Source organism: Geotrypetes seraphini, chromosome 2 (genome assembly GCF_902459505.1).
Source record: "Geotrypetes seraphini chromosome 2, aGeoSer1.1, whole genome shotgun sequence".
NCBI classification, from domain to species: Eukaryota; Metazoa; Chordata; class Amphibia; order Gymnophiona; family Dermophiidae; genus Geotrypetes; species Geotrypetes seraphini.
This window is the reverse complement of record NC_047085.1, coordinates 348,928,570-348,947,560: the sequence shown is the minus strand read 5'-3', so window position 1 is coordinate 348,947,560 and position 18,991 is coordinate 348,928,570. Positions and strand designations below refer to the sequence as shown.

At 39.5% G+C, this 18,991-nt stretch overlaps 1 protein-coding gene across 16 annotated transcripts in view; it reads right to left on the bottom strand.

Annotated features, from left to right (window-relative positions):
• The window catches only part of CLASP2 (cytoplasmic linker associated protein 2), a 650,335-nt gene that overhangs the window by 222,818 nt on the left and 408,526 nt on the right, over window positions 1-18,991 (bottom strand). For 7 of the 16 annotated variants that reach the window (XM_033930348.1, XM_033930362.1, XM_033930359.1 and 4 more), the window contains 3 exons: window positions 17,914-18,021; window positions 1,972-2,034; window positions 302-408 (listed from right to left, as the gene is read on the bottom strand). In XM_033930348.1, coding sequence (XP_033786239.1) covers window positions 302-408; window positions 1,972-2,034; window positions 17,914-18,021 — 278 coding nt within the window. The remainder of the gene's footprint in view (window positions 1-301; window positions 409-1,971; window positions 2,035-17,913; window positions 18,022-18,991) is intronic. The other 9 variants (XM_033930349.1, XM_033930352.1, XM_033930350.1 and 6 more) reach the window with 2 other exon arrangements.

Below are 18,991 nucleotides of genomic sequence, written 5' to 3'. Positions count from 1 at the left end.
TATGGACAGTATTAAAGTGTACTGTTACTTTAAAAATTTTCAAACTGCTTATTGACCCATGACTTGAACAATTAACCACTCTCAACATTTTTTATCCATTATTTTAAGTCTCATTTTCCCAGAGATGGTCACATATTGCTAGCACATTAAAAAATATCTATAATGAATGTCAAAATTAATAAATATATTATATGGCATAAAAAGCACATTTGTTGGTAAATTTACTAGCCAAAACACCAACACCGAGCAACCACACAATTTGTAACAGAAGTGCAATACAGGATTAAATAGAGAAACATACCAAAGCATCTGCCACTGCTTCTTCCACATCAGACCCAGTGTTGAGAACTCGCATAGCACTGACTGATGATGACAGCCTGCTCTGCTGACTGATTCCATATCCCGAACCTACCAAAACAAGAAGCCACCATTAAAAGGTTACTATTATAAAATGTAAAACAAAGCAGCAATTACCAACAGTTTTACTCAGGAAAACATTTAAAATTTATTTGCTAACATCCAAAGAACTAGGGTAATGATCTGTTTGGGAATAATACTTTTGGACTAATAAAGACACAAAGGCATGCAATATGTAGCACAGCCCCATAAAGCCAAAGCCAATCAAACTCAGAAAATTGGGTTTTATGTTTGTGTGATGTATACTTGCTGCCCAGTATCTGAATTTGGATTCAACCTTAGACTTACTGCTAGTTTAATTTATAAAATAGCATCAGGTTATTAAAAACTGGACTTGCTGGTAGCTAATCTTCCTTTTTATGAATTACAAATACTAAAATATAAAATATCTATTTTTAAGTAATGAGTTTTGGATGCAAAATGTTTCTCCAAAGCTTAAATGCACAGTAGACATGTGGGAAATATGTCTTGTTCTAAAAATATACTGTGCAAACATTAAAGGCCAATTTCAACACTATACTGCATTCCCAGTAAAATTTTACTAACATATCTTAGCTCATGCACAGAAAGAAAATAGGCAATTACCTATTTAGGTAGGTTCTAGGAAAATGCAGTAGAAAACTGAGAAGCAATTTTGTCTGCATGGGGAACTTGCAGGTCATTGGATACTTCTTGCCTGCAGCAATTTCATTTTCTATGAGAAACTTCCAGTGGAATTTCCCTTTGAAAATTCACTTGCTGGAGGGGAATGTATGTACTTTATACACCTATGTAGAAATAAAGAACATAGGATAAAGTACTCAGGAAGATTTCAAAATCAAATTACCCCTTTTTGCCAAGGATTAAAGTATGCATGCAATCATACAGTAAGCATATTTTTATCTGTACTGTATAGGTATTTTCAAAGCAAAGTTGTATTTTGAAAACTGCAATGGATATATTGAAAACTATCATCACTGTCCTCTATTTCTTTGAAAAGAAATATCATGCTGCAACTACCATCAATTCTTTTTAACTCAAAGTATGCATACCAAAGAAAGCTATGAATCATGAATGCAAAATATGTAAAATAAAATCTCTGAAATTTAAATAGCATGCATAAAAAGCAAACAAACCACTTTTTACAAATGTACGTATAAAACCAATGTTAACAATGAGCTTGACCACAAAAATCAAATATTCTGTAGTTGCTAAAAGGAAAAAATAAATAAATGAAGTTTAGGTAAAAGAAGCTTTATTAAATTTATATAGCAAGACAGTGGAACATCTTTCTGCCTGAGGAGAGGTGTCAAACCACACAAGTCTGTCCCTGTTCCTCCCGTTTCCCTGGTTGCAGATGCTATGTTGGGCAGAAAAGGATTGGTAGGACCATCTCCTTGATCCACGGCCTATGCTATATAGATGTAAGACAGCAAAAGATACATTATAGAGGGATGACAAAGAGAACTTAAAAAGAAAAACAATGTATGATTCTTAAAATTAATTTCAAAAATATTGTGGGAATTGGATGATTACTACACAGACATTTAGTGTAGAAGCGTCCTCATTGTTCACCTGAAGCCCCATAAACATCTGGGGTGTAGAGTGCACCAGTGGACCGGGAGTGATGTCTGGAGGCTGCAATTACAGGACCATATAAACCCTGTCTATTACCGTAGAAAGGAGCAGAGCTTCAGCACAGTTGAACAATGTAATATTTAGGCAGACAGAAGTAGCATCATTTTAGGGTTTGAAACTTGTCAAAGAAGTGGGGATAGAGGAAAGATGGGACCAGACAAACACCATTTTCTATATGAAAATCAAAATGACAAAATACATATGCCCCACAGGAAAGTTTACAAGACTCAAACACTATTTAACAGAGTGACTCAAACCCCTCTGAGAGTTGGTGACCTTGACTAATTTCTGATTTAAAAACCCCACTTTCCTAAATTAATTTTCATAGTTGTCCTCAGTCCTCAACATCTGCCATACAACAACAAAGTTTACAGGCAGTCGGGGTCATCAACGGATATAACAATAAGTAGCTACAAAAATTATATGATTGACAGTGGTCACCAGGCACATGGATTTCTGCCTCTCTGTTAGCAAGGAACAAAGAAAGTTGTGATCAAATATGCTGTTTGCTCAATTATTTACTAAATTTTAGCGCACGTGTCATTAAACTTTGGATTGATATATTAAGTAGACAAAGCATGCAGTTTGAAAATTACAGCAAATTTTAGCACACATTTATTTGTTATATTACAAAGGAATAACTCAGCATATTTGGTAACACAAAACAACCAGCAAAAACCCAGCAGGAAAGCAAGAGAAGCCTGAATATTGCAAAGTATTTCATATATTGTACTATATAAAGGGTTATTTTACTTAAAGTTTAGTGTTTGCTTACAAATGCTAGTACAGACTAAATGCTGTGCATCTTATTTTATCCCTAAAGGTTACATAGACTACATGCACACTAAGGGCTCCTTTTACGAAGACACATTAGGCTTTTTGATCGCCAGCTGTGGCGGTATTAGCTCTGACGCTCATAGAATTCCTATGAGTGCCAGAACTAATAAAGCCTAACATAGCTTCATAAAAGGGGGGACAAGGTTTATTTTTTTTCCTAAAAGGGTCCCAAAATGTTATAGAAACAATGTTGGGAACAGTTATAATATATTAAACCACTTCCAGCAGACCTGTAGAAAATGAAGGTCAAATCATACTGTAGGTGATTTATTTCTATTGGTGTAAAAATGCATTTCTGCTAAGTTTTTCAGAATGACATCTTTTTCTTAATAAGATGCTGTAGATATGAGGAAAAATATTACTCCTAGGCCCATAGCAGGGAAAAAGGGCCACTGCTTTGTATTAGCAACAATACTGAGTAAATAAAATACCCTACTTCAAAAGCTGAAAACCTAAACTTGGATGTTTCTTGGAAAAAGTGAAAACGTGTAGAAAAAAAGGCAGACAGCAGTTGTGAAACTGCTGTGGCTAGAGCTTCCAATTAATAAACAAATTTATTTAGTGGCAGTCTTGAAAGGATTTCTTTTTTAAACTAGTAACCTACTTTACTGGCACACATTTTATTGCCAAGTGTGCAGTAACTACCTAATGGTTAGCACAGTGGGCTGAGAATCTGGGGACCTGTGTTTGATTCCTACTGTGGCTATTTGTGAACCTGGGCAAGTTACACATCCTGTCATTGCCCCAGCTACAAAAATGGAAGATTAGGTTCTTATCTGAATAACCTTCCTTCTTTCAGTTAATATACATAGGGGTTCATAATAATAATTTTTTAAAAGTCCAAAAAGGAGCCTAAATTGGTACTTGAACAATCAAAAAGCCAGATCATCCAAGTACCAATAATCAAAGCTGGTTTTAGAGGTATCTAAAACCAGCTTAGGCCTTTCCCCTGCCTCTAAACGCATAGAGCAAAAAGAGGTGTTTTTAGAAGAGGGGAAAGGACGGGAGGTGGGCTAACCTAGACTTAGTCATACAGCAAGTATAGCCAAAAAGTTGAGCAGGTTGCCTAGTCAGAACTTATACGTTTTGACTTAGACCAAGTCAAAACAGGAATAATTTCAAAAAAGGGCCACTGAGCTGATCGTGGTTGCCGCGATCAGCTCAGCGGCCCTGGCCCTGCCCATCCCCAACCGCAACGATCGCGGCAGGAGAGAAGCCTCATCTCTCCAGCCATGTCAGCGATCCCCAAACTGCGGCACTTCAGGGTGCAGATCGCGACAGGAGAGATGCCTCATATCCCCTGCCATGATCCTTACCCTGAAGTGCCACGGTTCGCGGCACTTCGGAGGATCGCAATCGCAGCAGAAGAGATAGTCAATCTCTCCTGCCACAATGCGAACCCCCCCAAACTAATATGTGCAGGAGGCAACCCAACCCTCCTACCCACGGCAACAGCCCAACCCCACGAACTGATACAGGCAGGAGTGATCCCAGGCCCTCCTGCCCACAACGCACCACCCCCACGACCGCCCCCCCTAACCCCTCCAACCTAGTCCACATGCCTAAGGCCCACATGAGGGGCCTAATGCAACTGAGCCTATTCCAGTTGCCCCAGGCGCCTAAGGCCCTTCCTGTGGGCGGGGCCTTAGGCGCCTGGCTCAATCAGGCCCTAAGGCCCGCCATTCGGCGGATGGCAGGCCTGCCAGGCGGACTTGGGACCCGTCCGCCCAGCCAAATGATTGTATGGGGGTGACGGGGAGCTGGTCATGGGGGTCACGGGATGAGGGGGCGATTGGGGGTTCGGTTGTGGGGGTGTGTGTCATGGGCAGGAGGGCCTGGGATCCCTCCTGACCATATTTTAGGGAGGGTTATCGTGGGCAGGAGGGGTTGGGATCCCCCTCCTGCCTGTATTTTAGGGGGGGGGGGCATCATGGGCAGGAGAGCCTCAGATCCCTCCTGACCATATTTTAGGGAGGGTGGGGGGTCATCAGGGCAGGAGGGGTTGGGCTCTCTCATGCCCCTATTGGTTCGGGGGGAGGGGAGGTCGCAGCAGGAGAGATTGGCTATCTCTCCTGCCACGATAGCGATCCCCCGAAGTGCTGCGAACCATGGCACTTCGGGGTGAGGATCATGGCAGGGGAGATGAGGCATCTCTCCTGCCGCAATCCTTAACCTGAAGTGCAAGTTCGTGGATCGCTATCATGGCAGGGGAGATGAGGCATCTCTCCTGCCGTGATCACTGCGGGAGGGGACTGGAAAACGGCTAACGTCATTCCACTCCACAAAAAGGGATGCAGGATGGAGGCTGCGAATTACAGACCGGTGAGTCTCACATCGATAGTAAGTAAACTTATGGAAACACTAATCAAACACCAATTAGATACGATCCTGAACGAGGAGAATCTACGAGACCCCCATCAACACGGATTTACAAAGGGAAGGTCCTGCCAATCCAATCTGATCAGCTTCTTTGACTGGGTAACAAGAAAGCTGGATATAGGGGAGTCCCTGGACGTCGTGTACTTGGACTTCAGCAAAGCATTTGATAGCGTCCCACACCGCAGGTTATTGAGCAAGATGAGTTCGATGGGATTAGGTGAAATATTAACTGCATGGGTTGAGGACTGGCTTAGAGGTAGACTTCAGAGGGTAGTGGTAAATGGTACCCTCTCCAATATGACGGAGGTGATCAGTGGAGTGCCGCAGGGCTCGGTCTTAGGCCCGATCCTATTTAACATCTTCGTAAGAGATTTGGCTATTTCGAGGTAAAATTACATTATTTGCTGATGATGCCAAACTATGCAACATAGTAGACAAAAGCACAGTGCCCGACAAAAGCTCAATACTCGACAGTATGAAGCAAGACCTACTCCTACTGGAGCATTGGTCAAAGACTTGGCAACTAAGTTTTAATGCCAAAAAATGCAAGGTCATGCACCTAGGCAGCAAAAATCCATGCAGGACTTACACCCTAAATGGTGAGATCCTAGCAAGGACTGTAGCAGAACGAGACTTGGGAGTGATAATTAGCAAAGACATGAAGACTGCCAATCAAGTGGAGAAGGCTTCATCCAAGGCTAGACAAATCATGGGTTGTATCCGTAGAAGTTTCATCAGCTGTAAGCCTGAGGTCATGATGCCGTTGTACAGATCCATGGTGAGACCCCATCTGGAATACTGTGTACAATTCTGGAGACCACATTACCAAAAGGAGGTGCAGAGAATTGAGTCGGTTCAGCGAATGGCCACCAGGATGGTCTCAGGACTCAAGGATCTCCCGTATGAGGAACGGCTGGGTAAGTTGCAGTTTTACTCACTCGAGGAACGCAGAGAAAGGGGAGACATGATCAAGACGTTCAAATATATCACGAGCCGTATCGAGGTGGAAGAAGATATCTTTTTTCTTAAAGGACCCACGGCAACAAGAGGGCATCCACTGAAAATCAGGGGTGGGAAATTTCATGGCGACACCAGAAAATATTTCTTCACCAAAAGGGTGGTTGACTGCTGGAATAATCTTCCACTACAGGTAATTGAGGCCAGCAGTGTGCCAGATTTTAAGAAAAGATGGGATTGGCATGTGGGATCTCTTCAAGTAGGAAGTTAGGGGGTGGGTCACTAGTGTGGGCAGACTAGATGGGCCGTGGCCCTTTTCTGCCATCATTTTCTATGTTTCTATGAGGGGGTGGGTAGGTGGTGGATTCTGTAACTGGTGTTGTTTTTGACAGACATCGGTTACAGAATCCAGCTTTTAGGCGAAGGACTGGCCCCTCCTTCGCCTAAAAGGTCTGGTTTTGGGCATTTGGGACTTAGGCTATTTTTTGGTTGATAATATGTTGTAAGTTTAGACGTAGTGGTGGTCTGGCTGTTTAAACTGCTGAACGTAGAGGTAGGCCATTCTTCAAAAAAAAACCTGTTTTTTTTTTGAGAACAGACATTTTCCCTGCTGCTACTGTCAGTGTTTAGGGCCTTAGGCCAAAAAGAGACTTAGATGTTTTTTTTATTATGCCCCTCATAGTCTGTACGATAGTCTGAACTCCTGGTCGCGAGTTCTTGCAGAAGAATGCCAATCAAATCTTTTCAACTCTGTCCCTTTCCCAGTGGACTGTAGTGCCCTCTTCAGTTTGTACCAAAGCAGTAGATCACCACTACAACAGAACCAAGGAGAGGGGTATAGGGAGCTTCCCTGGTAATACAGCATATTTCTGTTATGCTCTGTAATTCATGAAAAGAACAATAGTTAAGATAAACTTGCAATGTAGGTGTACGAAATGAATCATCTTGCTGTGTGCATCTAACATGAATCCATATGGAACTCAAACTCAACTCATCACTTTATTTACCATTAATAATTGCACATTCATCCAACTGACAAGAGAAGATCTCCATTTCTGGATTATGGAGCTGTCTGAGGTAGTAAGCAGATGTGTAGAAGAAATACTCACAGGGTGGACTGTACAGATTCCTATGTGTATTTAACAGAAAGATAATCCAGCCGATATAGGGCTATTGTAAAGCTATATATACTTTAGGCCCAGGTAAACCTAAAACTGGGTGTCTGGCTACACTCATACTTCATGGGTTAGAAATGCCATGATGAAGTAATCTGGCTCAAGTCCATTGCCTCAGATATAAACAGACTAGGGTCTCCAGGGACTGGAAAATATGCATTACCTGAAAATGCACACAGATTCTTACATATTCTGCATTACATACAAATCTGACTTAAGAATGACTTTAAAAATGTGAACTCGTTCTTAAGCCAGGGACTTCCTGAACATTATAGATTTTCAGTTGCTTTTAGAGCCGAATTATAATTAGTGCAAAATATACCTACAAAAATTAATTTCAAAGTTAATAAATATAATATTTATGTTTATTGTGTCATGTACTCTACAGAATACCCACCAAAGCAATTTACATAGTTAAAGGAAAAAAAATAAAACTTAAAATTGGATCATACAGTTGAAAGGATAAAGCCTTGATATTTAGAAGACATTTCAGTCCTACATGTCAGTGGGGTAAAGAATTACAAAAATAGGGGACTAGATAAAAAAGCACTCAGACAAGTAAATGTACATTGAGTATGACTGATAGAATAGACAAACAATAGATCTGAGGGATCTTGATGGAACTTATGGGCAGATTGATATAAGACGGGCAGCCAGTTATGAAGGGTCTTACATGTTAAGAGTCAGAATCTTAAATTTAATGTAATAGGGAGTCCAAAGAAGGCAGTGTCAAATAATCAAAGCATCCTTCTGAAGACAGACAGAAGTATTGTACATTATATTGATTGCAAGCCCACTGGGACAGACAAGGAAAAATGCTTGAGTACCTGAATAAATTCATATAAACTATTCTGAGCTCCCCTGGGAGAACGGTATAGAAAACTGAATGAATAAAGTATTTTGAATGGTCCAAATTCTCTTTAAAAGAACTAAGGATGAGATCGGCTGGGGGGCGCTAGTGAGCACCACAGTAAATGGCTGCCTGGTAGCCGAGCTCCGCTGACTGGACATCTAAAAAGCTTCCCTTCTCGTTGCCCACGGGTGATTTCTGCTAACCTGTACTTAATTCAGCCGCTCTAATGATGGCTGCATCGAAAGCTGGTACGCGGAAGAGGCTTGACCCGATCTTGCCACAGAAAAACATTCCGACTAAGGAGGACAGTGATTCTCTTCAAACTGTCATGGCAGAACTTCGCGCCATGCGCGACCTCCTAACTACAACTAACCAGAACACTGAAGATATTAAGTCTGAGTTTGCCTCTCTTACTGTGGAAATGGCGGTATGTCGCTCCAGACTTGATACGGCTGAACAAAATTTTGAAACGAATGAGGCAAATATAAAAGCGTTACAGCGCCAATTTAAAAAGGTCGCCATCTTAGAGCAAGAGCTGGAAGATGCACAGAACTGGTCCCGCCGTAACAATTTACGTATCCTGGGTGTACCGGAATCACGGGAGGGAAAAGACATTATAGCCTTTCTTCAGCTGATGTTGCCGAAACTTCTCAACCTTAAGTTTCAACATGATATGGAAATCGATCGAGCTCACCGGGTGCCCACACACAAACTGGATGCCACCGCAAAACACCCGAGACCCATCGTAGCTCGTTTGCTGAGATATACACAGGTGATGGAGATCATGAGACTAGCAAAGCTACAACATCCGCTGAAATTCGAAGGGCACAGCATTCTCATTGTCCCTGACCTCTCAAAACAAATTGCCAAGCGACGGAAACTTCTTTTGGAATACCGACCTAAGCTGAAGCATATTGGAGCTAAATATGGCATGTTCTACCCCGCCACGCTTCGGGTCACTTATAACAACACTACAAAAAATTTCACTCACCCTCACGAACTGGCTGATTACCTGGAGGCGCAAGTACTGAGTTCCATAGATAAAACTTGAACTTTCCTGCTGCCCTATATGGGTGTTGTGCTGCTTTGTAACCCCTTGAACTCTGCCTCCTTTCTGCCATTCTTGCAGATTCTTGCGGTGTTCTTGCTCCTTATGTTAACGATAAAAACCTGCCATGTGTTCAGTTGTTAGAAGCACTGTTGTGGTTTTTCTGTGTATTTCAATCTTTGATTCAATTGTGTTCCTATTTGTGGGTAACGATAATGGGACTGTTGTTTAATCTGCTGTATACTAGTGTGTTGAACCGGCTGCTGTCTGTCTTTGTGGCCTCTCTATCCCGTTTGACTTTTACTACCATTTGCCTGTTTCTCACTCTTTTTTTCATTAAATCAGATTTTTCTGTACTTCTCTCTCCTCTCGCCAATCTCTACCTCTTCTCTGCTCAATTTATATTTTATGCGCTATCAAGATGTGCTTTGTTATTTTATTTTCGATTTAATCAAGGGTATTTACTGTGCAGTAGTGAGAGTGTACAAATGTTATTGGATTTTATTCATGCCGTACTGTTTCTGATATGCTTCTTTCCATGTGATCGACTCAGGATATATGATGTCAGCTTTTATCCCTTACTACTACTCCTGGTTGCTTGGCCGTTTTTACAATGCTTATCTTATTGTCCTTTAATTCTATGCATCTCTCAATATTACTCTGGAGGTGTCCTGCTTGCCGACCTCTCTGCAATAGACTTTACATTCCTACTTAGAAGTACTGCGATGCTATGTCCCTGACACTATGACTTTGACTTTTTGCTCCCTTAATGTTAAGGGTCTTAATAACCCAGTTAAACAACAAAAAAATCTGGGATTATATTTCTAGGCTTCAAGCCGATGTAACTCTCCTGCAGGAGACTCATTTATCTGTGAAGGATTCTACCAAACTACATTTCCCCTGGGCTCTACCAATTGTGTCATCTCCAGCTGTGGATAAAAAGAACGGGGTCATGGTGATAGTAAAACGTAGACAGGATGTCAAGATACTTAAGCATAGTTCCGATCTTAATGGTAGATGGGCTGAGGTTACCCTTGAAGTTAATGGGAAGTCTATCACTTGTTTCAATATTTACGCTTCCAATGTTGATACACCTAGTTTCTTTGATACCTTGGCTGACCTACTTTCATCGACGGGTGGATCGTCTTATGTATTAGGTGGGGATTTTAATATGGTTTTAGATCCTGCTCAGGACCGACAATCACATGCACAATACAAAAAATCCAAATCTTGGTTCAAACTACATGACCTTATCACCCACTTTGATTTAATAGACTCATGGAGAACTACCCATCCCAAAGATCACTCTTACACTTACTATCCTCCTCCACATTCCACGTATTCTCGTATAGATTACTTTTTAATAAGTGCTTCGCTGGCTACCTTTCTCTCCTCCACTACTATTAAAGAAATAGCCATCTCAGATCATGCAGCTATTCTCATGTCCCTTCATAACGTTTCAAATCCCCTACCATATCGTCAATGGCAACTCAATAACTCTCTTCTACAAGACCCGGAATTCGTTAAATATATCTCTGCAGCTATTACTGATTTCTTTATATTTAATGGCTCGTCCTCTCCTAATTGGGTGACCTTATGGGACGCGTTTAAAGCGTTTATTAGGGGTGAAATAATATCACGCGCTGCATACTTGAGAAGAGAAAATTTAAAGTTGACAGAGGAGATGGAACATAAGATTAAAAGACTGGAATCTCACCATATGGCTAACCCAGCTGACTTTCATAGTCTGCTACAATTGCGCACACTTAGAGTAGAATACAATGCACTTTTAAGTAAATCAGCATCCCACACGATACTCCTGAGAAATGCCGCATACTATATGGAAAACAATAGATGCGGGCACCAATTGGCCCAATATCTGAAAAGCAAGTCTTCTAAAACTTATGTAGACGCCATATCTGGTGAAAATGGCTCAATTTTGACTAATTCGGCTGATATACTTGCCTGCTTTCAACAATTCTACTCCTCTTTATATTCGTCGGAACTGGATAGTTCTTCTTCCGCCTCTGAATTCTTGGATTCTCTTCCTCACTCACCTATTGATGACTCACGTACATGAGAGTTATCACGCCCCTTACACAAAGACAAAATCTCTCTATCTATCCGTCACTTAGCAAAAAATAAAGCTCCTGGACCGGATGGCCTTACGGCCGAGTTTTATCAAACGTTTCTGCCTCAATTACTTCCTCACATCTATGATTTCTTTTCAGATATTATACGGTCTGGAGCTGTCTCTGGATCCTTTACTGAAGCAACAATTATTGTATTAGCTAAACCTGAAAAATCTCCTTTAAATGTGACGAACTATAGATCTCTTTCTCTCATAAATACTGACGCCAAAATCTTTGCAAAACTTATTGCTAACAGATTGCTTCCCAGCATGCAGCAAATAATTTCACCTGACCAGACGGGCTTCATGCCGGGTCGCCTTTCCAGTGACAACACCAGACTTTTGGCAGATGTCATTCACGATCTAGATCATTACAAACTCCCCTGTTGCTTATGGGTTTAGACGCTGAGAAAGCGTTTGACCGCATAGAGTGGAGTTACATCTTCCAGGTTCTTAAGTGGTAAGGTTTTCCTGATTAACTTATTTCCATGATTAAAATTCTATATACGGCCTCCACGACACAATTATATATCAATGATCTTTTCTCTGCCCCTTTTCATCCTAAAAGGGGCACCCGCCAAGGATGCCCACTGTCCCCATTACTTTTCAATATCGCGCCAGAGCCTTTTCTGGTGGCAATCCGTGGCAATAATAACATTGTAGGTTTCGGATTGTCATCCACTGAAATTAAACTATCGGCATACGCAGACGATGTTCTTCTATATGCAACCCCTACGTCTATCCCATACATCCTTGATGTGATCTCTCAATACTCTACTGTGTCTGGTTACAAACTGAATTTGACCAAAACCGAAATTATGCCACTTAATTGTCTAGAGTATTGTGCGGACATTAAAAAATACGGATTTCTATGGACTTCTAACAAAATTAAATACTTGGGAGTGTTTTTCGGCTCAACTATTGAAGACACGATTACATATAATTTAGAATATCTTATTACTAAACTTAAACGGTTATTGTCAGGATGGTCGCCCCTCAAGCTTTCTTGGTGGGGCAGACTGGACACTATAAAGATGATGTTAGTACCGGTCATCAATTACACTTTAAGTATGCTCCCTTGTTTATTACAAACATCGGATTATAAAAAACTTGAACGTGTACTGGTCTCCTTCCTCTGGAATGACAAAACTCCCAGAATCAGTCTTCAGAAACTTAAATGTACTAAAAAGGAAGGGGGGTTAATTTTCCTAGTATACAAGAGTATCATTTGACTTTCCTACTTCGTCAAAGTGCCCAATGGTACAATCCTCCCCCGACCGAATGTACGCCCCTCTGGATGTTCCTGGAATCAGATGGGGTCTCTTTATCTCTGAAATATGCTCCCGCCATGTAGGTGTACAAGAGACAGAAAAGAATCCTGTTATATTATCATCAATACTTGCAATACGGGAGTTTGATAAACTGACTGAGATACCCTGGGCTCTCTCATTACTAGCTCCGATATGGAATAACCCATTTTTTAAGACAATCAGAATAAAGTGTTTTCCTGGAAAATCTGGCAAGCGCACATCCTCTGGACTGTGTCTCAATTGTTTGATGGTACTTCTTGGTTCTCTTTTGATGTCATCTGTAGAACATATAACCTGCCTCCCTCGCAATTTTTCAGATGGCTGCAATTAACTCATTGTATTAAAAAGGCACTTACGTTGCATAATTTCACTACAGATACTCCTACCTTTATCTCCTCTTGTGCCATGCTTGCCTACTCCAATAAGGCAGCTTCCAAATGGTATAAGCTCCTACAAGGTTATAAATATCCCTCTAATTCAACCACGAGAGATATATGGCATGAAGAACTTGATTTCTCTTTGGATATGGAAGTGTGGTCAGAGATATGGCTATCTGCTAGCAAAGCCCTACACTCCTCTTCCATATTACAATCGGCCTTCTTTGTCTTACATAAAGCATATTGGACGCCATGCAGACTGGCAAATGTCAGCCTCTATGTCTAAACTATGTTGGTCTTGCACGTCACAGGATGGTACGCTTAAACATATGCTTTTTGATTGTACAATGCTTGGTAACTTCTGGAAACTGATTTGGTCCAATATATGTAATATGCTGCATTTAAATGAACATATCTCATACGCTATAATTATATTAGGAACCAGCGCTGAAATCTCACATTACTGTCTCTGAGGGTATTCTCCTAAGAGCCCTTATTTTATTGGCCCTTCGGATTATACTTTCCAATTGGAAGGCTCTGGCTGGGGTTTCACATGCTGCTTGGTGGTCTAATCTTAATCTTATTGTTAGGTATGAACTTCTTCATGCTAAAAAAGTGGGTTCTTTGCACCATTTTCATGATGTATGGGATCCTGTCTTAAGCTACTGCTCTAAACGTGCTTGATGTCCATGGAATATGTTCATATTACATTCTAAGATTTAATGACAGTAATTTACTCTCACTCTGATGCTTTACTCCCTTGTATGTTTAACTGCTCACTGTATTGCATTTCTACTTGCCTATATCATTGTATCTGCTGCTTGCGCACGTTGATTTTGTTTGTACGATCTGGTTTTCTATGTATCTGATTCTTTACAGACAATGGTTACCTCTTCTGTATTTGATACTGTTGAAATGTTTTTGTTTTCTATTTTTACCTATAATCACAATAAACTTTATTGAACTCTAAAAGAGCTAAGGATTTTCCAATAACCTAGTCTGGAGGTAAGAAAAGCATAAAGGAGGGATGCACAGGCAGGGCTGTCAAATTATGAATCAACAGAGCACATAAGATGCAGTGCATGAAAGCAAGATTTGATCAAATGACTAACCTGTTGTTCAAATGATAGTTGATATCCAAGTAAAAGTCCAAATAACAAAGGTACCCTAATGTGACTGGGGCACCTTAGATTGTTGGAGAAATTAAAGGTCTGGAGAGACAACCTGATACCCAACAGGTGATTGTTTTCTGAGGGTTGAATATAAAACTGATTGGTACATAGTCAGTTGATAACAGAATTAAGACAACGATGCAACAAAGAAAAATCAGGGGCATCTGGATCTTGGTAAGATATCAATAAAATATTGTTCACATAAAAATAAAAGTACACAGAATATTTTTGAATAAGAGTAGAAAGTAGAGTAAGGAAAATATTGAACAGAAGCGGTGCTAAAATGGAATCATGAGGAGCTCCTCAATATAATGATTGTGAGGAAGATACAGAGGCAGATACAGAAACTGAAAAAGTACAATCAGAAAGAAAGGAGGAGAACCAATTAAGAACTTTTCCAAATAGTCCAATATCCGAAAGTCTAGTCAGCAGAATATCATGATCAATGAGCTCAAATGCAGCCGTGACATCCAATAAAATAACAAGGGCTACATGCCCGCTCTCAAACACAGTATGGAAATCATTATGAGTGATATAACAATAATTTCCAAATTGTGGCCAGGCCAAAAACCAGATTAATAGGGATGAAGAATATTGGAAGACTCAATATGGGTAAGTAATTTTTAAAAACAACTTTTCTAAGATTTCTGCAATGAAGAGCAAATGCAAGATAGGCCTATAATTTGGTGGTATTAAGGGATCAAATTGAGGGTTCTTTAAAATTGCATAATGGCAGTGCTCAACTCTGGAAGCACAATACCGTACTCAGGTTCAGACTGCAGTTGACAATAAAAAGAAGAGAAGGGAGCAGCCATATTTACAAATTCTGATCCAAGATGTAGATGCAGGATTGAGTAGACAAGGTTTTTTTTTGTTTGTTTGTTTTTTAAACTGTCAAGAAACTTCTGAAGAAAGCAGTCAAAGAAGAAATAAAAAAACAAAACACAAAAGACAATCTTATTAAAGGTGGAGAGGAAGACAATAATGCAGATGAGGTATTATCTTTTCTTTTCCTTGTCAATAGCATTAGTGAGCAAAGTGAAATAATTTTTCTAGAAAAGTAGGAAGCTAGAACTGAGGGAGATAGAGGCGGCGGAGGCACCATCAGAGAAACATTTTAAAGCAGTGGTCTCAAACTCAAACCCTTTCCAGGGCCACATTTTGGATTTGTAAGTACTTGGGAGGGCCTCAGAAAAAATAGATAATGTCTTATTACAGAAATGACAATTTTGCATGAGGTAAAACTCTTTATAGTTTATAAATCTTTCCTTTTGGCTAAGTCTTAATAATAATATTGTCATTTATAGCTAAAGAAACATTTGATCAAGAAACTGTTTTATTTTACTTTTGTGATTATGATATATATACCAAAGGCTTCAAAACAGTACCTGGCAGACCTTGAGTTTGAGACCACTGGTTTAAAGGGTAGAATTGGACAATTATGTGAGGTAGAAACGCGTTTAGAATAATATATATGCATCTGCTTCTTAAACAGAAGCTTATAAGAACTTTGAAGTGTCCTACATGCCAATAGGGTGGCTCCAGCTCAAGACCTGCACCAAACTCTCTGCACAGAGTTGGCAGAGTAAGAGACAAAAGTCATTTTGATACCAAGCATTGCAACCAAGGCAAAAGGATACAGCCAAACAGAGGGAAGAATCCCAGGCAGCAACTTCCTCTGGAAGTGGGAGAGCAGTGTAATTTGAAGGAAGCATGAAAAAAAGTGGTGGAAGGCCTGAAAGATCCACACCAAAGGAAGGAAGAATAAAAGCAGGAGAGTGAGAAGTGGAAATAGACAATAAAGAGCCTGGAAAACAAAGAAAAAGAAAGTAAATACTGATTGATATTCGGAAGCGACTGTGAAGAAAAAGGAGACAGTAAAGCTATCAGAGAAATGGATAAAAGTAGATCCAGGGTGATAGAACTATACTGCTGCTAATACACTTACATTGGTTATAAATAGAGGCAAGAATAAGTTTTAAATTGGCATAGATGATTTATAACTTTTGATGGTTTGAAATCTGAAAATCTTTACATATCAGTTGTTACATTTTATTCCAAGAAAAACAATTTAACACATGAAAAATGTGTCTTGCATTTTCCAACTGTCAAGGTTTACACTATAAATAAGTATTAATTTTTATTTTAGTTTCTGCATATTAGTCAAATAAGCAGGTACATCCTGAAATCTGTGATCAAGAATATCTGGCTTGATGTCTCATCCTGCTGCTTCTTTTTTTCCTTCATCAATTAAATAAAATGACAAGCATTTCCAGTAGGTAATAATTAATTGAATTTTACTATTTTCTAGGCTTAGTAGGAAGTCATAAATGTGAGCTACCATTAAGATGCTGTTACCTAACTTAGGAGTTTTTAAGATTGTAACTAGTGTATTTACTGTGTGATTGTACTCTCGCTGATTGTCCAATTTCTCTTCTGTGTAAACCGCCTAGAACTGCTGGTAATGGCAGTATAGAAGAATAAAGTTATTATTATTAGCCTAGGTTATTAATAACTAGGTCTCATTACATAAAATGAGGCCTGTGGTAAAATAACTGAATTTTTTGTCTTCCACTTTTATATATATTTATTTATTGCACATTGTTTGCACTTGACTTGCACTTTAAAGCACACAGAAGCACCCAGATGATGGTGTGCGGCTGGCAGTGAGTGATAATCTCTGCTTAGTGTTTGCTGGCTTTGCTATTCTAAGCACTAGAGCTGCTCTTTGAGTCGCTCTTTAAAGCTTTCAATCTTAAAAATTTAGATTTGAGGTTTATATATTTTTGGTGGAGTCTAGGAAGTTAACTCTCCTGCAATATCCTAGGGCACGCCCAACTTATATTTTGGTGTCTTTTAAGGATATTTTGTCTTGGGGTTTTTGCTACAAAGATAAGCGAGACATTTTGAACTGTAGGCTTAGACAGCAAAATGTGAAAAATAAAGTTAGGCATGAAAACTAACAAAGCAAAGCCTACTTATCCACTCATCACCATTCTTCCAAATTTAAAAATGAATTTGTTCTATGTCAAACATACGAATACAGTGAAGGGGCAGCTTAACAAGAAATCAAGGAAGCCAGCACAAATCCTGTTAATACTACTTGTTTATTGGAAGCTTCTATACTGCTACTAATGACTGGGGAGTCAATTCTGAGAGGTTTGCATGAGCTTCAGTAATGGTGTTACAATACATGAGCTAAATATATGTGAATCTTACCTGTTTATACCATCTATATAAATATGCTATAATTACTGTTTCTGTATACTTGTCTTTCTTTGTATTATTTGTGAGTTCACCCTTTCGTGTTCCAAGTGGTGGGTAGCCTGCTGTTTCCTCCTCCTGTGGCCTTAGGCAAATCAATTTATCCTTCATTATCTAAGGTATGAATTTTAATTTTAAGCCCCCTGGGGACACAGAAATAACTTATTGTATCTGAACGCAACTTACCTTGAACTACCAATGCAAATGCATGAACTAAAATATTTATACTTTCTTGCAGGTTTCTACACTTGATTAATTTGCTAATGAAGCAAAGTTCTAGGAAGTTAACAATAAACAGTTGCCTTCAATACAGATCAGGTGGAGCCAGTGAAGGGTAAGAGGCAGCCATGCACAGCAAGGGTCTCCATGTACTTACCCAAGGGTGGGAACGAGCGGACAGGACTAGTATCCCTGCTACTTTCACGGCTGGCCTCCCGGCTGCACCCCTGACTCACACTAGGTCGAGGAATACGACTGCCTCGTGCTAGTATGATTCAGGGTACACAGAAGTAAAAAAAGGAGGAAGGAGAGACACAAGAAAAGTTGTAGTTTTAATAGCACTGCATTTTTTTAAAGATATAAAGCAGAAAAACCAAAGGAAATTTAGAAATAATTTTTCTCCAATTGAAATTATACACAGTGCATACTATCATCACATCATACTTCTTATCACTACCAAATTACAATGACATTATAATTGCTATATGAGCTAATGCATATAATAATGAAACATTCCTGATATTAATTAACTTGGGATGATCATAATATATTACTACTATAGCCACATGAAAATTTTGTGTCTGTAAATCTGTTTCTAGCAGCAAAACAAGGTGGTATTTTGTGGTATTTTTCTGCCTATTCTACAATTAAAAGCTCCATGATTGTACTGCAGACCTAAATTTGTTTATGTCAGAATGTTTGATAGCACAATGGTATTCTATCCATGTCCCAATGCCTGACCTCTGCCAGCAGCATTCTCACTGAAAAAGTGACAGGTCTAAAGTCAAGTAGATGCACAAAACTGGAAATTAGTTCAGAAATATATAACACAGAAAATAAAAAAAAAATATAATAAACAACTTAGCAAAACCTTAGGCAATTTTTACAGTCTAGCACCAGTGAAGAAGAAAAATTATTTTTAATGCTAACTCAAGTTAAGTTCAATTTTCATTATATGCTGTAGACAAGTTGAAAGACTACCATCAGTGAAAATACCAATGTTACTGATGGTAAAAAGCTAGTAGTAATGCACTAATGGCATTCCACATCTTTCTAAGAATTTAAATGGATTGTTGCTTCAAGGTCTCATAAGGAAAAAATGTTAATTTTCTCCTGTTACAGGCTAACTAATAAAAGAGAAATTTACAGAAAAATGCTATTGAGGGGGGGAAAAAATCAGCTAACTGGAGAAAGCCTTGGACAACAAATGAGGCAAGACATTTAAGAGACTGATT